Genomic DNA, 25,592 nt, shown 5'->3' on the forward strand with positions numbered 1-25,592 from the left:
CCGGCCCGCGGCGCTTCCGGCCTGCGCGGCGCTTCCGGGTCAGCGTCGCCAGGGGAAGCGGCGGCCCTGGGGTCCCGGCGGCGGCGAGGCCGGGCCGCGGGCGGTGAGGGGGGCCGGCGGGGCGGGACGGGACGGGGTATGGCGCGGTGGCGGCCGGCCTGGGGCCGGCGGGGCAGGCCGCGGGGCCGGGCCGGGGAACTGGGGGGGCGGCCGGGCCGGGCCGGGCCGCAGCGCTCGGCCGCGGGTGAGCGGTGGCGGCTCCTCAGTCGCCTCAGAGCAGGGCAGCAGCCGCCGCGGACCGGCCTGACGGGGACCGGCCTGACGGGGACGGGGCGGCCCCGAACTCCCCTCGCCTTTGGGTGGGGGCCGGGCCGCCGAGGGCCGCCGGGCTGCGGAGGGCCGCCGCTCCCGCAACAGACGCCGGCCCCTGCCCGTTCCGGCGGGCGCCGGCCGTGCCGCCGAACGCTGTCACGGTTCGGGTTTGTTTGGGTTTTTTTAAAGGGTTCTACTCTGGGTGACTTTCTTCTTAAGTGTGTTATAACAGGTGCGATATTAAAGGGCATTTAGTTATCTTGAAGTGTTTAATACGAGTAGAAATTTTCAGGGTGGAAACCGTATCTCTTTAATTTGCAGGCGCTGTTAGTCTATGAAGGCTTTAATGGAACTAGAAATGCAATAAAACTGAGTGGATGAGGCACAAAATTAAATGTCGGCATCTGGAAGCTTTAAACAGGGCGTCAGTATATTAACCATATTGGAGGTAGTGGCTTTTCAAAGTACCTGGCTGTTTCAGTGCTATAGGGCAGTAAAATGTTTGCAAAACTGAAGAAGAAGTTAGCAGAAGAGGCAGCTATTGCTCCCAGACCAGGAGGAGCTGCCAGGATACCCAGATCTCTCAGTAAGGAGTCAATTACATCGGTGGGAGCAGACTCTGGAGATGACTTTGTAAGTTACATCTTGCTTTGAACTTTGATTTCTCTTACAGCATTTCTATTCCAGCTTTATGGACAATCATTTTAAGTCTAGAGTATGAGTTGAATGCGTATTGTGGTATCTTTGTACGTCTTAATGCATAAATGAATTATTAGCTTGAATAAACTTAAATACGGAAGAGAAAATGTTTGTATGTTAAGCTTAGTAGTTACTCGGCGGCTTATATTCCTATGTAAACATGAGTTACAAAGCTATCTCAGCACAGAACGTTGTTAAGCAGACATAAAATATTGAATAGACTTCTAGTAACGTGTAGGATACCTATTTGTAAAGTTAATTACTGAAGCAGTAGGAAAGCAAGCTAGATACTGGTTAGCTACGATCTGGCTATGGACCTGTGTTTATCTCTTGGCTTCCTGGTGCTCTTCCTACTTGAGCATGTTGTTTATGCAACATGTATTCAGTTTTGCTGCACTCAAAACCATATTATTTCCTCTAACGTCTGGTTTAAATTCTCTTTCATTATAAAGCGTTGTTTAAGCAAGCTGTAGAATTCCAGGAGTGTATGGGTTAAATGAAACCCTGTAATGCTCTGGCACCTCTGCCCCTTGATGGCTATCATATTTTTCAAAACCCGGATTAAGACACAGTGTCGCACCACTGTTGGAGCCCACAGTACCCGCTGTATTGCAGCAAGTGGCTTTATGTTTTGCTGTCTGCAAAATGGAGAAGTTATTTACCCGCTTGAGTTTTAACTCATTTTTTTCTGAAGCTCAGGTGAAATTCCAGTTCTGTTAAGCAGAAAGTTGGAACTCCTAATGTTTAAATACATTTTACAATGTAAATATATCAGTCTTCTGTCTTTCTGAAATTTTTTTGTACTTAACAAATTCTCATGTAGAAATTTCATTTACCGTCTTGTGAGTTTAGAGAACAGAAAACAAGTAACGATGGTAGCTGAAGTCTTGAGTGGTTTTCAGAAAACCTCCAAGAACTAGTTGTTCCGGCAATATTCATTTAACTGCTCTTAATACTGATTTTTGTGGAGCACAAAAGCCCATACAGAATCGTAAGTCAGTTATGCAGTGGGTTTTGCATGGAGAGACCATTGCATGGGAAGACTACTGCACTGGTGCTTAAGCGAGCTTATCCCACGTGAAGAGCATTACTGTTTCTTTTCTACTTACTTAGTTTTCCAAAAGACTTTTGCTTTGACCTATCCTGAAACCTGTGCTGTAGACCCTGATTTTTTTTTTCCCTTTTAGTCGTTCTATTATGCTGCCTCCTCAGCGATCAGTTTGAACAAATAGTTTTCAGCTATAGCTTCTTTTAAAAGCATTGTATTTCATGGAACAGGCCAGCATTGCAGAGCTGACTATTTAAGCCCTTACTGTTTTTCTTCTTCAGCATTTTTTACACATTCTGCTGTGCTAGTACAACTTTCCCCTTTCTGTGAAAAACTGAAGCATTATTCCTAGGTGGGGCAGTGTTTATTATCATAGAGTTAGTATATGGCAGGATCACTTTTTCTAAATTTTGTAAGTTACGTGAGTGTTGTTTTTCTACCAAGGCTTCTGATGGAAGCAGCTCTAGAGAGGATCTTTCATCCCAGTTGTTCAGAAGAAATGAACAAATAAGAAAACTGGAGGTCAAGCTGTCTGGTATGTGTCTTGATACATATAAAACCCTATTACTTTAGGAAATATTTTCCTTTGAACTTAAGTGTTTTAATTTATTAAAAATATATGGGTTTAGGGTTTTTTAAAATTGATTTGTAACAACCCTGTTGATTGTCATCTAGGTAGCATCCAGGATAACTGATTTTTTATAAAGACAACTGACTCTTTTCTGCTGATTCCACGACACATTTATGTGATTCTTTTGAACAGCCGGGATAGCTTTCTGTCCCCATGCTTCGAATAGTGTCTTTCCCCACTTTTATTTTACTTATCCTGTGTACGTAATGGTTTGTTTCTCTTGGGATCTAAGCTTTCTGGTGTTGACAGTAACACAGTGCCATTCTTAAAGAAGTAAACTTTGAAATGAAGAAAAAGTAAAGGATTCAACATAAAACAGTCTTGAGGCTTTTTTTTCTTTCTAAGATAATACCTTGTTCTGTAAAGCTGTAGTAAGGGCTCTGCTCTGACACTGCTTTCCATCCCTGTTGTATGGAGTGGATCAGAGACTAGGATAAACTGTGTTATGCTGCTGCTTCTCAAAGCTCATAGAAGGCCTTGGAAAAAAAGGAGAGGTTATAGCTATCTCAGGATTATTTTAATTTATTCTGGAGACTTATCAGGCTCCTGTTCAGTTCAAGAAAATACAGGATTCAAAAATTATTTCCCATTGCAATTTGAAAGGGCAAAGTAAGGTAAACTTAAAAGTGCTGGTTGGGGCTTAGTACGAGAGAGAGAGAGAGAGGCTGTCAGTATCAAGAGACTCGTGCAGGCAGCCCAATCAGTAGGTAAATCCTCTTTTCCACTGTACATAAGCTTCTCCAAGGTGTGTGTGTCTCTTGTTTTTTAAATCTGCCTCCCTTGTCAGTTCTGCTCGCTAGGCACGGTAGTGGTAAGAGTGCGAGTTTGTTAGCCGAGCGGGAGCGCCAGTCAGAGCTCAGCCCCGGAGACACTGTGTGCCTTGAACAACAAGCAGTGTGGAACAAGGATGCAAGCGTCTGTGAATTGTCCCATCCTCGCATCCTCCAATGAGAGAGACCTTTCCTAAACAGAGTTAAAGAGATCGCTCTTCTTGAATGAAGTAAAAAGTGGGGGTAGTTCTTCATTCTCTGGTACTGCCCTTTTTTGTGTAACGAGCACACCTAGGACAGGTCCTCCTGTTTGTACCAACCATTTACCCTACGGACAATACAGAACTATTTGCTTGTGTTCATTGTTATGGTCACCCAGGTTTTCCTCAGCAGGAATGATTTTCTGGTTGAGAAAATCATCATCATTTTCCACTCATCTGTTTTTCTTTTTTTTTTGTCCCGTCCCCCCCCTCCCCCCAAAAAAATTTCCTTCCCCAATGTCTGTTCATTCCTGGTCTGTGCTTCTCCCTCCTCACACAAGATTATGCTGATCAGATCCGAAACTTGCAGAAGATAAAAGAGAAGCTTGAAAATGCATTAGAAAAGCATCAGGATTGTACGTACTTTTCTTTTTCCTTTTTTTTTTTAAGTTGAAAACTGTTATGGTTGGAAGGAGACGCATTTGATGTATAGATGTTTTAATAATTTCCTTTTGAACTATGCACCTCTAGGTTGCAAAGAATTAGAACACAAGTTCTTGCTTTATTTACAGTGTAAAAAGCAGCAGTAGTGTGTTGGCTGTCGAACAAAGTTGTTGTTACACTCCTTTTGCCAAATGTGGGGCTAACATGCAGGAGAGACTTTTTTGAAACCTACAGCTTTGTTACAATCCAGTGAGGAACAGTACTGCTATCTTCTGTTACTTCTGGCATTTGTCCAATGTGCAAGCAGTGTGAGGTAATAAGTGGCACAGCGTTAGTGCTAGAGAGTCAAGATGGGGCTAATCACTTGCAGAAGCAGCTCTTTAAAGTTATAAATAACTTACAGAAAATTGAGAAGCAGTTTTAAAAGATGAGGTTTTTAATATAGCTGGTGATTCTCTGTCGATAGCCTCCATGAGGAAGTTTCAGGAGCAGAATGAAGCTCACCAGGCCAGTCGAGCCAAGATGGCTGAAGGAATGGCTTTGGCCTTAGAAAAAAAGGACCAGGTAACAGAGCTTGAACAACTCAACTTTTGACTGTCTGGAGATCTGAGTGCATGGCCTTGATGTCTTGTTGCAGCAGGTGTTGCCATCAGTTAAAATAGTTGTTCGGCATTGTGTATGCTTAATGTGCCAACATTGCAGAAAGAAGGGAGCATTAAGTTCAAATGCCAGAAACGGTGTAGGACTTGTCGTTGTTCTGACTGTTCTTACTGTTTTTAAAAAGAGCCCACAACAGTTTCTAATGTAAGGTTAAGCTTGCACGTGTGTTTGGTAAGATTCAATTGCAGTAGACCTGTTGTCACCTTTATTTTATTTTACTTGCATAAAGCTTATTCAGGTAGCATAAGTGATTCCTCAGCTTTTATATTAAAACACTAGCTGTTAGTTTTCTTTTGCTGACTACTTTTTTAATCGTTACCACAACTTAGTATCTCTGTTAACAGTACAAATTTTTTTTTTTTTTTTTACTGTAATTGCTGTCCTTGAAAGTCTACAAATGGATGTTGATTTTTCTTCTTCTTTCTTGTTCAGGAGTGGATGGAAAAACTGGGTCAAATTGAAAAGGTAATTAAGTTTTGGGGTTTTGGGCTGGGTTTTTTTGTATGTGTGTATTTTTAAACACCAGCCTGTGAAGCACCCCAGTGCTTCAGGAGGTATTTCTGGAATTATTTTTCCAGGGGGAAGTAAAGAATGATGGGTTGCAATGAGAAAGAAAGATGTATTTCTGTAAGGTGGAACAATAGTTTCCTTTATTACAGAGGAGGCAGTTGGTTTGCAGAAGGGAGGTAGTGACTTCATCTGAGGTCTTGCAGTAGGTCATCTGTTTCACAAAAGAAATGAAACTATTTGGTAGGGATTTTTTCAATACAGGATTTCAGTCTTATTGTTGTTCTAGCTGTTTAGCTTAGTCTATTTTAAGGCATCTCTGATTATGAAGACATTAAACATACTACTGCTTGTTGTCCATTTTTAAGAGTTCAGTTAGGGGATCGTTGGCTGCATTGTAATGAATATGGATTTTTTTTGAGATTTTTCAAGTTCAGTAATTCGTTCCACGTTGCCTACTGCGACATGAATGTGGAAGAGGTTCTTGTTCTACATGTAGCACCGTCAGAGCGCCTTATGGCTGCAAGACAAGATTCCTTTCTCAGAGAGTTTAACTAAACTCTCGTTGACTTGAAATGAGCATACAGATGTTCTTGGATTCCTTTTGTTTTTGTTGGTTTATCAGGAAAAAAAAATGCTTGAAACGCAGTTACAAGAAATGAGGGAGCAGAGTTTGAACCTTTTTCAAAAAAGAGATGAAATTGATGAACTGGAGGGCTTTCAACAGCAGGAAATTGCCAAAGTTAAACACATGGTAAGATTATTTTAAACTTTTTTTTTCTTTCCTAAAATTTCTGTTAGAATACCGAGTTAGTGGTAGCTCTGCATTCATTTTTTTAGCAGTCTTGGTCGGTGTCAAAATCCTAACAGTAGGTACATGCATGCAATATTACATAGTTTATTTCAACAGTGACTTTTCTGGGAGTTATTTATTATTTCGTTTAATTGAGCTCATAATTTAATAAAAGAGACAAGTTTCAGTGAGAAGATTTTATCAGTATTATCAGGTTGTCTGTATTGTCAAAGATAATGTTCTAATATTCAGCTTTTGAAAAAGGAAGAATCTCTGAGCAAAACAGAGCAGGAACTAGAGGTGTGCACTCGAGAGCTGACCCACACTAAAGAGGTGCTTCAGGATGCAAGCAACAAGTCATCAGGCCTAAGGAAAGATATTCAAGAGTTGCAGCAGCAGTTCTTGGAGCTAGAGGCACAGAGGTACGGATGTGGTGCTTCATGAGGAGCAGTGTATGCATTTCCCCTATACTTACACTTCATGCCCAGTTCTGTCTTTTTGGAAAAGTTTATACATGTAGTGAGCCGACTGAATAATTGCTTCTGGTATGCCGATGTGGATGTAAATGCCAAGTTTATATTTCTTTTCAAGCCAATTAAAGGAGTACTTGTTTAGAGTTTTGTAAGCTTGTTATGATTTCTTTTTTTCATAGTTTGAATGCTTAACTGTCACTTTTTTTGGAAAATGTATAATCAAGCAGTGGCTAGTTTTAGGACAAGAAAATCTTGTTATTGCTTAGTGCATTTTCATAAGCAGCAGAATTATCTGCTAAAGATTATTTTTCTGGAACAGTATGTCACTTTTTTTTTTATTCTCTTTCTGTGAAGAGATGAACTAATGACAGCTGAGACAAATGCAGAAAATAAGATCACTGCTCTGGAGTTAAGAGAACAGGAGCTACAAACTGTCATTCAGCAGCTTTCTGTAGACTTGCAAAATGTAAGTGAGATTTGATTCAAAGAGCTTCTTGTCTGCAGAAGTTAGATTAGATATCAGTTATGTGTTTTTGGAAATCTAAATTTCAAAGCAAGTAATTTCTCAAAATTTTTAGGCTCGAGTTGCTGGTTCTGGTTGTGAGAAGAGACTGGAAATGTTACAGGTGGAGCATGAATCTCTGAAGGTGGAATATGAACAACACAAGCAAAAGGTTAAGTGTTTTCAGATGCATCTGCTGTTGGCTGGTGTAAACGTGTACACTTGGGTAATGCACTGTGAGTTTGAAATTTGGTGCCTAGAAAGTGTTTTAGGATCATACTGTCTTTTCAAATAGGGCTCTCTTTCTAGTGGCACTTTTAAGGTCAAACCACAATGGATTAGATGAAAGCTTCGCTACAAAAAAGATTCTGTGATTTCTTGTTCTCACAGATGACTTTTGAATTTGCTGAGAGAAATAAACTTACTGAACAGCTGCAGGAAAAAGTGTCTTCCTTGGAAAAGAAGCTAGAAAGAAATCTTTCAGGGGATGAACATGTGCAGGAGCTACTCAAGGAGGTAATTATACATTTATAGACTGCTTAAAAGTGTAATCTTAGTGAGATTTTTTTAGGACATACGTTACTTACCACACATGGAAAGAATATACGATAATATAATGCAGGCACATTTGTGCCTTCAGTGTATATTGGCATACTGTCTGTGCTGGACAGAATTGTGTGGTTGACTACATTGAGCCTGTTTATGTAGACGTTGCACAGCTGTCTTTATTGGTCTTTCTGTATTGTCCATTTAGGCAATGCATCTGACTGCTTAGAAGCAAAAGAGCAGCTTTTTAATATGCCCACAGGAGGTAGAACAACTTAAGAGTTTTATTGGTTAATCCTTCCAGAGAACAGCGCACACTTTTCCTTGTTCTTCGTCTTCTATTATCATGACTTGCAAAGCATTGGGACGGGGGGGGAACTGTTTTTGCACATAGGTGTACAAACAGAATGTTATATATTGAAAGCTTGGGCCTCAGAAGTGTTAAGAAACAGCTGAAAACAAAGAACTTGGCTTTGGTCAGTGCCCTTTCTGTCGTTACTTCTTGATCTCTTTCTCAAGCACTGATGCTCCTGTTCAGAATCAGCTTGGAGCAGTGTTTCCCCAGCTGAGTCCTGGGCAGACAAGGAAAGATCTGCTTTTCCTTGGTCAGGCTTGCCTACAAGACACATCAACTCTATGTTGCTGTGATAAATGAACTTGGCTTAGTAAACTCGAGCCAGTGTAAAGTCCATGTAGGGGTAGTAAAACATTTTGGAAAGTAACTACCATAACTAGCAAATGTTTCACCTTCTTTGTGTGTTTGCTGTGATGCAGGAGAAGTTAAGCTTTCAAAAATAATTTTTTTTTAATCCCTTAAACTTGGTGTGGGTTAGAAAATTATGACCTGGCTGCTGACTAGAGTTTACATCTGGATCATGACAGGATGCCAGTGAATTTCCCATTGTTAATATTAAGGATGTCATCCCCAGGGCAACATGATCTGTGGAGACCGTATGCAGTCGCATCAAACTTGCTGGTTCCCAAAAGCAAAGCTGTGCTGCACATCAAAATAACTGTTTCATTTTAGTTTGACATTATTAATGGAATATAAAGGAAAATCTTAATTGAAAAAAAATCTTATCTCTTTGTCCATCCTTCCTCTTGTTCTTCATCTCAATATAATCTTCAGAAAGCTACTCTTGAGCAGAAACTGGATGAAACCAGGCAGCAGGTACTAACAGACAGAACGCATCACGCTGAGACTGTGAGCCAATTGGAAACACAGGTAAGGTTTGGGGGGGCAGGGGGGTTTCCACTACAGTTTCCCAGTTTCCCACTGTTTCCAGCCTATTTATGCCCTATACCTCCTCTCCTCGCTGCACTTCTGCTGTCAGCCAAAGGTGAGACTACATGTCACATTTAGTCTTGAAAGGAAAGTCTAATTGATCAATGTCTCTGGTCAGCTCTCCACCTTTGGTGGTGGAGAAGGGCCTAGAGGTTATGAAGTTAGAGATTTCATGCATATCTTCCCTATTCTAAGAAACAAACAACTGAAGTGCAAGCATTGCTGGGGGGTTAGTGGTGTGGCGAAGAGTTTTTAAAAGCAGCACGTGTCAAGTAGGCAGTCTCTCTGAACTATGTGGTTTTGTGGTTTTAATGTTTACCTTCCTCTGCTGGGTCATCCCACATTCTGTACCTTTTTTCTAATAACGTAGATGCCAGTGGATAAGGAATGTAATGTGTGGTTATATTTTAGAATAAAGAACTGGAACAAAAACTACAGATTGCAACGGAAGCATTGAAAAAGAGCAAAGAAGCAGCTGCTGAGCAGGATCTGAAGATCCAGAAGCTGGTGAGTATGCTGCATGATGTTTCACTGACCAGTAGCAGATCAGACTAATTTCTCTGTGTTTGTTTCGTTACTCAAGTGTTTTCTTGCTGTTTGTCTCCTAAACAAGTGCCTGTATATGAGTACATGACGCTGCTGCCAAAAGGAATAGTGTTGCTTCAGTTTGAGTGTATGTCACATGGAGTGGTGTCCAATTCTTGTCAGAGCTTCAAAATACCATTTTATTAACGTAGTGTTCTTTATTTCTCTTAAGCAAACTAATCTAGAGGATGAAAGAAGTAAACTACAGCAACAGATTTTAAGTGAGAAACATCGGTATGATCAGAAACTTACTGGGCTGGAGTCTCAAATTGCTGCTCTTGAAACAGCTTGGGAATTTGATAAAACAGCTACTCAGCACAAGATTGTAAGTAGAGAAACTGTTCAGTGGGCCGTGTGAGTCTTCACAAAATGATTTTAACACAGCTTGTAGACCTCGCATGTTGTCTGCATGTTCTTATTCAGCGCTCCTAGCATTATAATAGAAGATCTAATACTCTGAGAAACTAAATGTGAACAAAGCATTTGATGTGTTTAATTGTTTAAACAAAGCATTAGAATAATTGTGCTTAGTATTTAAGCAATCTTTATTTTACAGAGCCAGTTGGAAAAGGAAAATGAAAATCTTAATGGAAGCAGAGAAGATTATGAGAGTTCTTTACAAAAACAGGAGTCTGAATTGAACAGACTAAAGGTAAGGGCTTAATTGGTTAGTGATGGTTAAATACAGAGCCAAGTTTGAGAAACAGTGAACAACAAAGTGTATTACATTCGCAGTACTTGGAGTCACATTACATTTGGGTTGCATGTACTTAGAGCTGTAAATCATCTTTGGTACTCAGTAGAAATGCATTTGAGGAGCATTACAAATGGCTGATCCTTTTCTGAAACAGAATGCTTGGGTCTGCCTAAATCAGGCAGAAAATACATTCCCATATTGTCAGGCATGAAGAGCTTTTAAATCCTGTTAGCAGTAATGAATACAGAATAGTTCAACATCAAATTCCATTCACAGCATTCAAAACGAGTTAGAAACTTAAGTTGGTCAGGTATTTACAGCTTATACTCAGTCTTTTGACTGTAATTTTAGATTGTTGAAAGTTTTTTCTGTAGCTACTCTTGGATGCACAATTGGAATAAAGATCAGTTATAGGAAGGAGCTATTTCTTTGTAATAGTGACTTCAAGCTAAAAGATCTTTTAAGCGTTAGATATGTTTGGCCTCTTACATCAGTTCAGTGTTGTTCTTGCATGTACAGATAGCAGCAGTGCAGTAAAACAAAACAGTAACTCTCATTTGGAAGTGTAAATCATGGTGTGTTAGAACAGCCGTAAATTCTTGTTGCTGATGGATTTGGGTTTAAAGATGAGAGACTGACCTGATTTTAGTTGTCTCGAGTAACCTCTGAATTACTTTTGGTTTGCAGAATGAATTGAGCAGCAGAGAGACTGTCAGCATTGAAATTGCCAAAGCATTGGAAGAAACACGAAAACAAAGAGAGGAATTACAACAGCAGGTTGGTTAATACCAACAGTCTAAAATATATTTGGGTGCTCCCAACCTGGCACAGACCAGACTAGATTGGGACTTAATTATCATAATAGTCAGGAACATTAATCAGAATCATATCCTCAGCATGCAAGACAGCAGTGGTTGCCTCAGTAAACTTGAAACTGAAGGGTGTCTATATAAATGCCTGCACAAGAATGTAATCAACTTAGGTGAGTTATTCCATTGGAAGAATGTAAAATGCTGCTGACTGCAAAGTTAAGGATATTTGTAAGTTTGTAGGCTCAAGAGTTACGGCAAGTCGTGGCAGTTGAATATGAGCAACTGAGGGGAAGACCAGGTAGTAGCAGGTGAATACATTTGCTCAAATGCAGAGCCCTTTAAATCTGTAAGGTGGTGCATAGTCCCAGTGGGCCAGCCATCCTGAGCCATTGGCTAGTTGGCAGTTTGTTTTGAAGAAATCTATTCATTCTGTTGTTGTTCCTTTCAGCACTTATATCACACCTTTGTCCCTCTGAAGCACAGCAGTTCTAAAATTGTAAATTTCCTCATAGGGAGGAGGTTGTATCCAGTAACAAAATACAAATTCTAGGTAGTCTTGTTTTGTTCTTCTTTTATTAAAAATGGTCATGGTGGATAATGTGAGCTTGTGTTTGCTTAAGCTGGGAACTGCCAACAGAGCAAGTTTGACTGAATTCAGTCCCATCTTTTGGTTTCTTTATTCTTCTGGGACTGCTGTAGATCTGTGCTTGCTTAGTCCAGCTGTATGTAAAAGGGGTATAAGGCCATCTCTGGGTTTGCTCAGCGGCTGTTTTACAGCTGCCACCTGCTGGTTATGAGGCAATCTGTAATTGTGGCACAGAGTTTATCAGAAGCGAAGTGTGTTTTAGCTCTTACAGCACGTTGACTTCAGCGCTTTTTAATGAGGTCAGCATTGTAGAGGTGATGCCTTCTGTGAGTCTCTGAATATATGACAGACATCCACACTGTATTATCTGTAACACTAATGCTGCACAAACCACTTCTTCAAGGTGTTGTATTGCCTAGCGCAGAGTTCAGGCAGCCCCTGCCAGTTGTAGATACCAGCCACTGCCTTTGTCACTGATAAAAGAATTCTTCTCCAGTCCTTCCCACAAAAAAAAAAAAAAAATCTGCACCTCTGAGGTATGTTGAAATCTTTCAATGCCCTCTTCTAGTTTTATATCTTTAATGACTTCTGTTTGTTTGTTTGCCTGCTTTGAAGGTTTCACATCTGGCTTCCTTAATAAAGGAAAAAGACGAGCTGATTGATGAAAAATGTGATATGCTTCTAAAACAGAAGGAAGAACTAAACCAACTGAGTCAAGGTTAGACCAAACGAGTCTACTGTATTCCAGACAGCTTTATCTAAGTACAGTGTCTAGTTCTCAGCTTGCCTGATAGATTGTAATAATTCTAGATTTCTGTTCCGTATTTAATCTATTATAATTTTCAAAATCTTGTGTCCTGCAGTAACAATTGGACAGTCTCTACTGCGTCCTTAAAAACAAAACCACTTTTTTTAATCAGTCTTACGCTTATACATCATAAAATAACAAATCTTGCTGTACTTTTTGTAAATGATTGTTCTGCGCAAAACATGAAATAAATGATACAGATTAAAAACTGCTACTTCATTGCACTTTAAAAACTGCACTTGATTGAAAGATTATTTACATTCTTAAAGATCAGCTGCAAACTGATAGTCCACAGTCATACTAAAAAATGAAGTGCAGTCATCTTCATTCAGTTCCTAACCCCACCGTGTTTCTCGAGTGTTGCCATTATTTAGAAAGGGAACAAAACCGTAGCTCTTGTTGCGCCATTCCATTGGCTAGCCATGTGTCCGTAGCCATTTGTGCCAGCTAGCCATTTGTGCTCACATCTCAGCCCCAAGTGTTTCCCGTGCAGTCACAGCACAAGTCACACAGACTTTTGATGGGGGTCTCTTAGAGGAGGTGTAATTGATAATCATGTTGTTAAGTATTAAAATCACTCTGACTTTCAGACAGTTAGGCTGCTCCTTTGCAAAAACATGCACGTGAGCTTGGGTGGCTTAAATTCCATCATCTTTCTGTCTTTACGACAGAGCAAGGCAAAAGGGTCAGAATTTACTGTCCCTGTAACTTGCTTTGTTTAAGAAAAATAATTGGAAACTCCCATTTGATTCAGTAGACTGATACTAAGCAGGTCTCTCCTTTCTCAGATCATGGAGCTGTCTTGCTGCGAATGCATCAGTTGCAATCTGACATAGAAGCAAGTAATAGCCAAGCAGTGGAGAAAGAAGAAACGGCAAGAAAGGAAATTGATGAACTGAAGTTGCAGATACAGGAGTGCCTGTTGGCCAGAGAACATGAGAAAAATGTGAGTGCAGTCGCAAGTCTGATCTGTTCAGACTTCTCAGGAAAATAAGCAGGTGTGCAAGAGACCCCGTTTCTGTCATGTCTGGTGATACATGCTTGGAACTGTTTACTCAGACAACTTGCTCGTGACCTGAAGCACCAGCAGTGTAGACCACCACTATTTGTTGTTCCCAGTCTTCCTAAAGAAAGCTGTTTCCTGTCAGATCTGTGACTGGTTTATGAAAGACAACCCCTTATTTTATTTGACTTATAAAATGTCTTGAGAGAACCATTTTGAAACTAATGAGAGAGACCCAAAAGCAATAAGCAGGCCAGTGAGAGATACAGCCAACTAGATTGCCGCTAATGCTTTCTGGTTTAAAAAAGCAACCACCACCACCCCAAAAACAACAACCAAAAAGAAATCTCGCTCTCTCCCTGTGGAGTCTTCGTGGGCTGCAAATGTCATGATGTCTCTGCAATTCACTCTTTTCATTTTTATAGGTTTCGGAACTAGAGGAATCGACGAGAGCCTTGAACAACAAGCATTTACATTCTCCAGAAAACTGTGTGGTGGAACAGAATGGAGACGTAGCAGCTGCAGATGTCATTCAACTTCAGAAAGACAACAGAGAGCTGGAACAGCAAATTGCTGAGAAAAACAAGGTGAACTGAAACAGCAGAAACAGCTGTTAGTCTTTCCCCTTTTAATTAGGAAGCCTAATAATTGGTGCTGCCCATGCTGCAGCCTTAGAAGGACAGGCTTACCAAAATGGCAGATCCAGTTTGAATCCAGTATGCTGTGAATAAATTTTTCTCCTCTGGATTGTACAAGCATCTAGCAACAGTGGATAAAAACTGCAGTCAGAATTGTAGGAATCCTTGCCTATTTTAGAGGAAAGATGCACCAAATGGTACCGTTTACAGCTTTCCTGCAGAGCCCTTTTGTGTGAATTCAGTTCACTTCCACTGTGCTGCCACATGAAAGCCCAAGTATCCTGTCATATGCCTGCTAATGTGTGGAGCTAGAAAGGCAAGACATTCAGATTGCTTCTTCAGAGCCGTCAACGTTGTTTAATGATTGTTTCATTCATTACACTTGTTTGTTATGGGTTTTTCCAGGTATCTCTGGTTCAAAATGTGTCCTGACAATGAATACTGTATGAACACTAACCTTTGCTTTGCTTACAGATGATAAAGCAGCTACAGCAAAGAATGACAGAACTCAAGAAAACCCTCCAGAAAGAGTTGGTAAGGGTTATGTTTTTCAGTCTCTTCAGCTGGCACTTACTGACAGTTACTTGCACTACTAATTCCAAAAGCTTGACTGCTAGCTAGAGCGTAATTTTTTTACTAGGGATGTCTGCAGTTTCCTTTTGTTTGCAGGCAGATCAATGAACCCTTAAATTAAGGAATTACGTTATTCTGGATCATTTATTGAACGGATGGTGTGACACAGGCAGCCATCACCACTCAGCTCTTACAACAGAGAATTTTAGCTACAGAAGACCTGTGTTTGGTAATCTTGGGCATGTAATACATTTCTGTAGAGTGAACAACTGAGGTTTGATTGCTGCTTAGCTGCCATTCAGCTAAGTTTTACCATGGGAGTGATATCTGCCCCAGGGTAAGCTCCCCTTTAATCCCTCTTACAATAGTTTTCCTCTCCAAGAAAAAAATTACTCTATTTTTAAAAAAATTAAGAGGTTTTCAATACTCTGATGTTGTTCTTTTTGTTCTGAGCTTGAAAATTGTTTGGAGAAAGCCCATGTTTGAAAGGCACAGAGCAGGTTAGTGATAAAAGAAAATTACCAGGCGATAGTTTCTACCACGGAGCCAGTTCCATGCTGGTTTGGGTAATGTACACGTAACACTAACAGCAACTAGCTTCTGTCCCAGGCTCTAGGGAGCGGTGAAGACACTTCTCTACTGTGATCCCGTGAAGGATGAGAAGCTTGTCCTGTTGATGCCCAGGTTGTACCCATCTTGTGGATACAAGCCCTCGCTGTTAGATATCTTGGACCCGGATCCTCTCCCAGTGTCAAACTGACAGAGTCTACAATGTACTTCTCTCTTTCTTTTTTTAGAAAATAAGGCCTGACAGTGAAGTACCTGAAGTACGTGAAAAAGCAAATTCTGAAGTGCCTAATGCTTCTGTGACTGTCACAAACAACTCTGATTTAAATGACTCAAGGGAGATAAACTTTGAATACCTTAAACATGTTGTACTAAAATTCATGTCCTGCCGGGAATCTGAGGTAAAGATGTACACTTACCTTCTCTTTCTAAGTCCGTCTTTCTCTAGAAACTGCCACCTGTTACCTGCTAAGGACACTTCTACGCCAGTTCCATACTTTTACACTTAAAAAGTTGACTGATTCAGCACAATGAAGCAAAATAGCTAACAGCGATATGTTCGGAAGTACAGATTATTACGAACTAAATGGAAGGGAAATGTGAATTTTTAAGAGGTAGTTATGTCTGGAAGTTAAAGATCTGAAGCTACAAGACATTCCCTCTGCACTACTCTAAAAAACATATGTGGAGTATGTAATTAGAGTGGTTGTACATTTAAGAAAGACAGCAAAAAAAACCAAGAAAAAGACACAAACCACTCGCTGTTGATCTGTAAGAGGTAATTCCTTGTGCATTTGGAGCTCCTTCACATTCTCCACACGGTGTCAAGAAAGTTAAAGGTAAAAAAAGTCATGCCAACTTTGCTTAATTGCAAGTCAGTGGGTGAGATCAAGAGATAATTGTGCAACTCCGTGGTATCCTGAGCACTTGACTCTCTTACTCTGCATTGTGTGTCCCATTTAGAATATTAGTACTATAGAGTTAATACACTTCAAGTGTATATTTAAAATGGCGTGATTCTTTCCTGCATACATGCTGGTTTGATCAACTTAAAGCTTAAAAAAACTAGGATGCCACAGGAGCCAAGCTTCTTCTCTATTCTAACTAACTAGGCTCCCCATTTGTCCTCTTTCCCAAAAATATGTAAACCAATATTAAAGAACAGAAAGCCAGGAAACACAAACAGAAGAAATAAGATACAGGCCATCCTAGTCTTTTGGAACTGGGTATAACGGAAGGCTGCTGTTTGCAGCTTCACAGTTGTGACTAGAAAGTCTGTGACCAAACCTACAGAAAAACTGTGCTGCACCATAGTCCAGAATGTAGAGCCCCGAGAGCATCATAAGCAACAAAACACTGTGGTTTCTTTCAGGCATTCCATCTAATTAAAGCTGTATCTGTGTTACTGAATTTTTCACAAGAGGAAGAAAACATGCTTAAAGAAACTTTGGAGTACAAGGTAAGGGTTCTGTTCCACTTGTAGTCTCTACCAGGACTCCCAGCAGATGGAATGAAAATTCTTAGATGCTGGGAGATCATGAAAAGTATCTTTTCCAAAATTTAGCTACAATAATAAATGTAATTTATTATTAAAATGTTAGCTAATCACATACATACATGTCGGAAATTGTCCATTTCAGTGAGGGAAATACTTTCCAGTGCTTCAGAGAAGGAGTAACAGCACAGTTTTGCCTGTCGGACTCAGTCCATGGAGGGAAGCTAGAAGCTCCTTGCTGGAGTACAGTCAAACGTTTAAAAGCAGGAAGCCAAATTCTTGGTTTGTCGTTTTGACATTGGGCTTAGACACCTGTTTTTCCTTTCCATTGCGTAAAATGAGATCTCCTGCACATCCCTGGCTATGTGGTTATTAGTGAATGTTCATAAATGAATGCTGCCTCAGTTCCTTCTATGTCCTCCATTCATCTCTGCCCGCTCAGTAAGCTGGACATGTTCAGTCTGCATATGATTGCAACTGAGGGAGATTTCCTTGCCATCTTGTTCGGGGAACAGTTTAATACTAGATTGACTAAAGGTACTGTGTTTAAATGACTGTAGATTTGTAATTTGTAATTATTTTAAAGGAATATATGTAAGTGTAATCTTCAGTCAGCTTCACTTGTGGAAAATGGATGCTGTTTCTTCCAGATTTGATTGTGTGAAATGATCTTCTTCAGTCTGAAGTCTGCAGCATTCTGTTTTATAAAGAGTTCTTTCCATCAAATGATGGGGAGATGCCTATGTACCATATTCTTTCTTTTTTGAATCTTCAGCTTCTTAAAAGTGTGAACCTAGCATAATGTGTATTGTGCTTTCCTGTCCTAGATGTCATGGTTTGGGTCAAAGCCATCTCCTAAAGGCAGTATCCGGCCATCTATCTCAAGCCCAAGGACACTGTGGCCTTAAGGAAACCTGAAAATGGGCAGTCAGCATCTAGCCACTTTTTTCTGTGAAAAGAACGCTGAACACACTAATTCAGGTGTGTCTTAATCACTGTCATTGCAGTATTTTGTACAAGAACTTTTGACACTGTTTACAAAACTAATACTGTGCAAGGAGAAATTTTCACTACAAACTGAAACACCTCTTCTGGGTTGGATTTGGGGACCATTGTCTCGATGGTCTCTTAATGGAAGTCAGCTCCTTGTGCTCCTCAGTCTTGTTTTCTTGGCACCAAAGGGTAATGTTAACCTCACTAATACCGGTGCTGGCAGTTCAAGCTTCTAACGCATGCATCTGTTACGATGGTGATTCCAGCTTCTGTTATGGAGGGCTAGAGTTGAGTAACTCTAGGCACAGTAAAGCTTCCTTGTCTCACTGTGGAAAGCAAGCAATGAAAAAAAAATGTTGGCAATGCTGTATTGCGTTTTTGACAGTTTGAAAAGCCTTTCAAAGAACAGGAGCAGGAGCTTTAACCAAAAAAGAAATCTGCCTTGCCTTGTTATACTGACATAACTAATAGTTCGCATTTTTTCATATCACTGTGTAATTTAAGGTGCATATATCCTGGCCTGCAGTCCTGAAGGCTGCATGTTGATGATGATTATTTAATTTGAGAGCACAACTTTAGAGTTGTCTGATTTTACTTTTCTTAAAGAAAAATAATATTTAAAATGGTCTTAATTATAGTACCTAATACTCAGTCGCCTTTAAAACTAATCTATTAGCCTGTACCATAGGTTGTTAGCATTAGGAAGAAGAGGTAGTAAACCATTTTAAATTTTTAAAGCTGAATTCCAGGTATTGTAAATGCACAGTGAGAATACCTTTTATTTAAAAAAAAAAAAAAAAAATCTAGTGACAAAGGGTGAAGAATATTGGTACTAAACACCTTGATTTTTATTTTTTTTTCTTCTGCTAGCAACAAATCTTCATAACCAGTATCCGCCTCTTTGGTTGTGGTTTTCTGTACTTCAAATACCAATGCTTAAAAACTGTTATGAACATGTAGTGGGCTGTTAACTGTGTCCTAACTACATGGTAAAAGAAATGCTGCTCATGAGGTTTTTGGTTTTGGGGGCAAAATTCAACTCTTAATGAATAAATCTTGGTTCCAGCAGCTTGCTTTCCTTCCCCCTTAAGAAAAGGGGACCAAGGTGGCACTTGCCTCACAGAGTAGAAGCACAATTTTGCCCACAGTTATTACCACCACTGTGAAATCTAGATGAAAATGGGAAGCAGCAGTAAGTCTGACTTCTTAAAAATGGGACATATTTCCAAAAAACTACATACGTATGGAATTCAATGAGCAGGCTGCAATTCTGGTAATTCTCTTACGATGAGGTTTGTGTTACTAACAATAGTTTTATTAAATGTATTCAAGAAAATTCAACCTGTCCTCTAGTGGAGATACAGTCACTGTTCAGGTTTTTAACTTTGCTTTGCTAACAGGGGTCTGAATGACCTTGGTGGTGGCAGCCAAGATGTAGTGTTTGAGTTACAGCACGTGAGCTGCTCCCTGCTTCCATGCACACTCATGCTGTGGTAGAGATGAAAGTATCCTTCCACGTGAGGTCAGTTATCAGAGCGGTAAAAGTGCTGCAAGTCTATACCCTGGCTGACCTCCCCAGTTTTGTTAATCAGCCATATCCCAGAGACAGGTACTCGCAGTAGCTATTACCTTGGCGCAAGTGACACTCCTCAGTTTAGAGCTAGGTTGTATTTATTTAAAGTTAAGAAAACCAACAGGATTTTTTTAGTACATTAAAGCTTGTCCAAACTCAGTCTTTAGTAACCTGATCCATGGCATTTAACGATACCATAGGGAAGTTTGTGGGAAGAGTACAACTCTGCTCTAATATGAAAATAGACAATCAAGAAGTGGGTTTATATCCATTGCTCCTGTACTGAAACAGAGCAGGGCAGGATAACCCTGTTGGTTCTGGAAGATTTTATTCTCTAAGGTCTTTTTCTTTAGAATATCCCTTTGCCCTGGCCCATTTCTGTGGGACCCGAGACCAGGGGACAGGACTCCCTCTACTCACGCCGATGCCTGCTGAATGACTAATCGGTTTATGTTGATCCTGGCTTGAAAAGTTACTGCTGAACAGTAAGAAAAGCAGTACAGGCAGCCTAGAATAAAGAGTGACAATGTAAAGTCTTAGATTATATATTCACTAACACAACTTCAATTTAAGATCCCAAAGCTCATACAGGATCAACTTACCAGAAGAACTAGTTCTTAAGTGTTGAATTTTCTTTCGGTATCAGAGCAAGAATGGTGTGTGTACATATATTAAAAAGCTAATGCACTTTCCCTTGTATAAAAACAGTGGTATACATAATCCTTTCTATGGCCATTGGATTTCTTTCCTTCTATGCTGTAAATATGGATTGTATTATGAAACACTATGAAATTTGTGGTGCAATACATTTTGGATCAAAACCCTAATCTTGATTTCTTTCTCTTTATAGTTCTGGTTATCTCCACTGGGATGCTATAGCTATTTAAAATTGAGAGATTTTAAAGCATGAAACAAACCCCACCTTCTGCCCATGGTAAGAATGTCAGCCATGTTATTAAGGCCCCTATTTCTCATAGGGCATTAGGCCAGGAATGAGGCAGAGTGCTTCTACCTCCTAAAATCATCTCTCACCAGGGACAGCTGCTGCTGCACTCTTAGCAGCTGATAAAAACAAAGACTGAATGGAGCAGGGCCTCCCTGAGCAGCTGCTTCACTTGGAGTGTGCTCGTTTGTGCCAAAAGGAGGGCTCCTTCCTGGTAGATAACCCTGCCAGACTCATGCTGCATGCTGCCAGCCGAGCCCCAGAGGGATGCTGTACAACCCCAAAGCTCTTTCCACCATCAGTTACAGCGCCCTTGGCGACAGCAATGGTCTGAGTAGTTGTGTCCTTCTGTCTGGACAAATCAAGGATGAAACATCTGTGCATACTGACTCAAAGGAAGCAGCTCATTTTGCTATACTTCAGTCCTGCAGGAGGTGAGGACGCACTAATACATAAATAAGTTAGTAAGTTCTGAAGTATTTTCTTGACTTTCTAGGATGGACAAGAATATAAAAACCAAACCATGGGTGATTATGTATTATAGTTACTGCATCTTAGAAGCCTTGATTGGAACAGCTGAGCTTGGTCTCACTCCCTGCAACCAGCATAGCTGGATTTGAGGACAAATTCTGTGAATGGTTGGAGTTAAGAGCATTCATGCAAAGGTGGACACTTAGCTTAGAATTGGTATATTGCTGGCCTGCTTTTGAATAAGTCAGACTTACAATTTAGCAAAAAATAAATTACTTAACTCGTGATCCAAGAACTTTATTGATACAGCAGGCACTTTACAATGAAACCAACCCCACAGTCCAATTAGTCTTTCGACCATACGTACAAAACCGTCACTCTAATAAGCACTTCTGCCTGTAAGCTGTCGGGATCTTGCATCTGCCAAGGACACAGCTACCTCTTAAATAAGCAGTACACACAGGATCTTTTATCACCACACTTTGATAAAGCAGCATCTGAAAATACCTGTTCACTTACAGTAGTAGGAGGGAGGAGCGTGCCTTCTCTCTGCCTTTTAAAGAAGGGATCAGGAGAATGTCTTGGCTCCTGTATTTGATAGTCGGAATATGCAGGAATACCTTTACTCTTCCCCCACCTTTAAGGTTAAAAGCATTCCAAGAGGAGGTTTCCATAGTATTTCAGTAGATTGCAATCTCTAATAAAGATGGACCAGTGTCATTTCAGCTGATTCCTTCTTCCGAGTCCAAAATTGATCGTTGTCTTGGTTCAAGCTAATAGTCTTTTAAACAGTCTTTCTTGCTGTAAGAACTCTTACTATGGAACCTAGTCCACCTACTGCTAATGCCTGTGGGGACGGGAAAAGGAGAGAGGTGTTACACAGAGTCACTGCATCATGCAAGCCAGCCACTGCGTCGCACACAAAAGGCATCTTAAAAGAACAATTACGTGTTTAATAACAGAAGAGTATACAGCTCTTCTCCAAAAACTTACTTTTGACACATAGGCAGCCTGGGCTGTTCTACCTCATTCTGCCCCTTTTTTGCTCTCCAATCTTTAAAACAGTTAATTGGGGGAAATCGATTTGTTTTCTCTAGCACACACAGACATTAAAGATGTTTTAAGTTGTTTCATTTAGGTACTAAACTGTATCACGCAGTGCCAGGTTTCCGTGATGAAACTGCATTGCCCCACCAGCCTGCGAGGCCAGGCAGCGGTGGTTCTCTCGGTACGACTGCTCCAGCACACAGAGTGCTCGCGCAGCCCCGGACCACAACGCAACTCTCTATGCTGTCTGCTACCACCAGAACAGGAAATACAGTTCCCGGGTTGTTCCACCTCTTCATGTCTCTGCAGGTGCCTTCTGCCCTGCTGACGCCTTTACCTTCCTGCGGTGGCAAGTTCTACGTTCGCACACTGACTCCTCTTTGCAGTGTGTTCTCCGAATGATTTAGGCCAACAGTTAAAAGGCTAATGAGGGAGCTCAGACCTGAACTAGGATCCTTGCTTGTTCCGATCTTGGGAAGTTTGTGCCTCACTTCCCCTCTGTAAATACAGATGAGAGTGATCTTTGACTCAAATTATTGTAGTACATATATAGTAATATTCTATAAATGTACTCCGAGACGTAAGAACCAAGGGACTGAAGGGTAGACAAAACCAAATACAATAATTCAGTAACCCATATACCACTAAATATGAAGGGAAAATTACATTCTCCAAAATCTAACAAACCCTCTTTTGGGTCTAGAGAAGGATACCCATGTCACATGTCATTGACGATGCAGGATGTCTCGCCTCCCACATCCCTGAACGGGAAAGGAGGAAGGGCTCGTTTCAGTTTGATTTGCATCCCTCACTGTAAATAACGTATCCTTCTAAAGTCTAGAAGGAGATGGATGTGATTAGGAAAAAATAAATGTTAAAGCTGACTGCTTAAAATGAGGCGTGTTTACTTTGCAGACTTAATTCAGATACAGCCCAGTGGGTATTGCAATGTATGAAATGAAAACAGTGATCAACAGTATGAGACACCTCGCTGTCGTTAGGAAACAAATGACTGCAAAGCGTCCACTCGGAGCAGAACCTGCACGCGCTGTACGTGTGTAAACGTTCCCGAGTGACCAAACCTGATACACAGGGGACGACGGCTGGGCCTTTTCCAGAGGACAGACGGGTACTACTACTGAGCAGCTGACTCCTCTCTGAGCAAGCCACACGTCTTACCGGTAGTGCTAAAAAGCAGCACACAAGCAAGGCTTTAAACCCTGCCCGGCCTACTTCAGACCTGCCTTGTTCCTTTCAAAACAAAGAGGACGAGATGCTTTACAAGTGCGTACATGCTCTGAGTGCTGTCATCTTTCCAGTCAGGGTGGTGGTGTGTAATGCTACACACTGGGAGCACCCACCCATGGTTACCTGGAAACAGTCTCCAGTGGAAACAACAACAGGAAAAAAAAAAAAATTCAAGCAGAAGCATGTTCTTCGCTGTCCTGAGAAACTCCCTCCTCCTCCGTCAAGGTTCTGCAAAGCCGGTGACAGCTGCTAATAGCTGGAGTCACTCTACACATGTTCTGCCTTTACGCATCACAGGAAAAAACCCGTACTTTGTGAAAAGGGCCCCAGCATTAGCAGCAGGATGCACTGCTACAGCGCCGGTGGTACAGGGAGCTGCAGCATTCCTGGGGATCACTTTTCCTAGGAGGAGCACTGACAGCCAGTGCTGCAGCTAAAACCCCTGCAAGCTGGGGAAGACAAAGTCATTTCACTCGGATTCCTGCCTGGGGGCAGTGGCACCGAGCAGCTGCTTCACGTGCCTCATGCCGTCAGGAGAGGGGACATTCAACAGTCCGCTGATAGACACTTCCTACCCTCGACAACGGTCATTTCACAGAAACGCGAGGGGACCGCTCCGGGTCCCAGTGGAATCTTTCTGGAGATCTCGGAAGCCTCTCCTGTGCAAACCAAACAGGTTTGCTAAATCCTGTCACTAAGCTGTGGCACGTATGCTGCTAACAGCGCTCAGCTGGTGAAAACTGCCAGACCTGAGCCAGCCTGAGCACCCCCTCAGCCGAATACTCAGCTGCAGGGGAACGCCGACAGCCACACCGTTCGACCAGCCCCATCTCCACTCCCAGCTCTTCCTCCTTGGTGGGGCCACTGCACTCACTAGATGCAGAAGGCGGTGCAATGCTTCCTCCAGTAGACGCTGCCCTGCCACAAGTCTCACCTCTCCCCCTGGCTGAGGGTAAGCTTTGACATACAGGCAAAGGCTGAACAATTCCAAGCTCAAAAAGACCAAAGCTGAAAGGAAATGCCAGTTACTGTGCTGCTCGGGGATGAGCCCCCTGCCATCATCTGCTTCTCTTGCGGGGGCTCCCACGAGCGCACTGGCAAGGACCCTGCGGAGCGTGGCTGAGCCAAGAGAGCACCAAACACATACCTTTTCATGCCACTGAAGTAATATTGCACTGCTATTTTCCGTTGGCTTTTCAAATCCTTTATAAATGTACTTCATTAACAAGTCAACGCCATTTCTGTCTAAGGAACTCACTGCTTGTTCTATTTCACTGCTTTTAAAAGACGTGAGGACTTTCAGCATGGTTCCCTGGGCCTGCTCCTGCAAAGACAAGGAAAGGAGAGTAACGTGAGAAACCAGCAAGGTTGGAAGCGATCCCAAGGCTTGTGTTCGACAAAGTGTGCTCAGAGCACCAGTGGCTACACCGATGGCTGGCTTGTTTCTGTAACCGAGCAGGCGAGCGTTCTTCACGTCAGGTTCCAGGAGTGAGAAGGAAGGGGTGAGCGCGATGGGATCGCCTATGCAGAGGACACGGCATACTGCTGTACCGCTCACTAACAGCGCTGGGGGGGGGGGGGCTCATCGGATCTCTGGGGTAACACCCCGTCACTCCAACGCTCCCCAGCGACCCGCTGCTGAGCCCACAGCCCTGCCTGCGCCCCAGCCCCCCGTCACCTTCATCGCCTGGTTCTTCGTGTTGACAGGAGAGCTCCTTATGGCGGTATGGAAAGCTCGCAGCGCGTCCCCTGTGCAGCGCAGAGGTCAAGGACTCAAACCGCTCCGTCAGCAGCCCCGGTACCCCTGGCAGCGCCGCGTAACGACTCCGGCTGTCGTCAAAGGTGACCAAGTGCGTGTTTATAACAACACCGCAGCTTTTGGGGCACGCGCCAGCCCGGTGTGGAAGAGGAGAGCGAAGCGCTTCGCGGGACCCTTCTCCTGCCCCTGCCGCCCGGGGCGACTTACGGGGGGATCCGGCTACCAGCGCTCGGTCACAGGCGGGGGCGGGCGCGGCGGCGCCTCCGCGCGCCTCAGCGGGGCGGGGGCCGCACGGCCCGGGGCTCGGGGAGGCGCCAGGGCCGAGCTCGCCGCCGCCGAGCGAGGCGGGAGGCGGCGGGGGCCCGCCCGCTCCCCCCCGGCCCCCCCGGCCCCAAAGGATATTGCCTCAGCAGCGCCTCCACCTCGGGGCCGGCGTCGGGCTCGGCCGCCGCCGCCGCCTCCTCGGGCTCCTCCACGAACCGGTTCTCGTCGTACTGGTCGATGTCGAGGCGGCGGAAGCGGGAGGAGAGCGTGCTCCGCGCCATGCCGCCGCCGCCGGCCCCCGACCCGGGCCGGAACCGGAACCACCGCCCCGCCGGAACCGGAACCGGAACCCGCCCCGCCCGGGAAGGAGGCGGCGGGCAGGGGAGGGGAGGGGCGGGGCGGGGCGGGGCGGGGCCTTGCCTCGCCTTAGTCACCCCCGCGTCGGGTACGACTTTATTAAAAATACAAGGTATCTGAAAAAAATCAGAACAATTATTTTAATGTACAAATTCAACAGCTGTAGCAGGTCTGTGTACTTTTAACTGGAATCCTAAGAAAACAAATCAAAAAAAGGGGGGGGGGGGGGGGGGAACAGCCCTTCTGACCACTTTATTTTTATCCACTTAAAACAAGCTACGAGGAGGAGGGGCCGGTTCTACG

The 25,592-nt window shown here is 42.6% G+C and overlaps 2 protein-coding genes across 5 annotated transcripts; one reads left to right on the top strand and one right to left on the bottom strand.

The window, feature by feature from the left end:
- Positions 1-42: 42 nt before the first annotated feature.
- GOLGA1 (golgin A1) lies at positions 43-20,555 on the top strand. 4 transcript variants are annotated; one of them, XR_012996762.1, is made up of 24 exons: positions 43-103; positions 634-945; positions 2,504-2,594; positions 4,002-4,076; positions 4,571-4,668; positions 5,197-5,229; positions 5,897-6,025; positions 6,317-6,486; positions 6,892-7,003; positions 7,116-7,211; positions 7,430-7,555; positions 8,715-8,810; positions 9,282-9,377; positions 9,628-9,780; positions 10,012-10,107; positions 10,840-10,929; positions 12,166-12,268; positions 13,147-13,304; positions 13,787-13,948; positions 14,474-14,533; positions 15,370-15,540; positions 16,512-16,598; positions 17,462-17,615; positions 20,051-20,555. XR_012996762.1 is itself a non-coding variant. In XM_076355440.1 (23 exons), the coding sequence occupies exons 2-23, from the start codon at positions 811-813 to the stop codon at positions 17,540-17,542; spliced, it is 2,418 nt and encodes an 805-aa protein (XP_076211555.1). In that variant the 5' UTR covers positions 43-103; positions 634-810; the 3' UTR covers positions 17,543-20,027. The 4 variants fall into 4 exon arrangements, 3 of the variants coding, with proteins under 3 accessions (XP_076211555.1, XP_076211556.1, XP_076211557.1); XM_076355440.1 differs by lacking the exon at positions 20,051-20,555 and having other exon boundaries at positions 17,462-20,027; XM_076355441.1 differs by lacking the exon at positions 20,051-20,555 and having other exon boundaries at positions 6,329-6,486; positions 17,462-20,027.
- Positions 20,556-20,895: 340 nt separating this feature from the next.
- ARPC5L (actin related protein 2/3 complex subunit 5 like) lies at positions 20,896-25,237 on the bottom strand. The gene is made up of 4 exons (XM_076355443.1): positions 25,070-25,237; positions 24,588-24,659; positions 24,057-24,233; positions 20,896-21,461 (listed from the first exon to the last, which is right to left on the bottom strand). The coding sequence occupies exons 1-4, from the start codon at positions 25,211-25,213 to the stop codon at positions 21,399-21,401; spliced, it is 456 nt and encodes a 151-aa protein (XP_076211558.1). The 5' UTR covers positions 25,214-25,237; the 3' UTR covers positions 20,896-21,398.
- Positions 25,238-25,592: the final 355 nt, after the last annotated feature.

The sequence above is a fragment of the Aptenodytes patagonicus genome, chromosome 18 (assembly GCF_965638725.1).
Source record: "Aptenodytes patagonicus chromosome 18, bAptPat1.pri.cur, whole genome shotgun sequence".
In the NCBI taxonomy this organism is placed as follows: domain Eukaryota; kingdom Metazoa; phylum Chordata; class Aves; order Sphenisciformes; family Spheniscidae; genus Aptenodytes; species Aptenodytes patagonicus.

What these genes read in the sequence shown, in the direction of transcription:
- GOLGA1 (XM_076355440.1), top strand. Translation starts at nt 811, where the DNA reads ATGTTTGCAAAACTGAAGAAGAAGTTAGCAGAAGAGGCAGCTATTGCT. An exon ending in AACTGGGTCAAATTGAAAAG is followed by an intron (nt 5,230 to 5,896) that starts GTAATTAAGTTT and finishes TTGGTTTATCAG; the next exon opens with GAAAAAAAAATGCTTGAAAC. An exon ending in ACTAAACCAACTGAGTCAAG is followed by an intron (nt 12,269 to 13,146) that starts GTTAGACCAAAC and finishes CTCCTTTCTCAG; the next exon opens with ATCATGGAGCTGTCTTGCTG.
- ARPC5L (XM_076355443.1), bottom strand. Translation starts at nt 25,213, where the DNA reads ATGGCGCGGAGCACGCTCTCCTCCCGCTTCCGCCGCCTCGACATCGAC. An exon ending in CGAAGAACCAGGCGATGAAG is followed by an intron (nt 24,234 to 24,587) that starts GTGACGGGGGGC and finishes TTGTCTTTGCAG; the next exon opens with GAGCAGGCCCAGGGAACCAT. An exon ending in TACTTCAGTGGCATGAAAAG is followed by an intron (nt 21,462 to 24,056) that starts GTATGTGTTTGG and finishes CCGTCCCCACAG; the next exon opens with GCATTAGCAGTAGGTGGACT.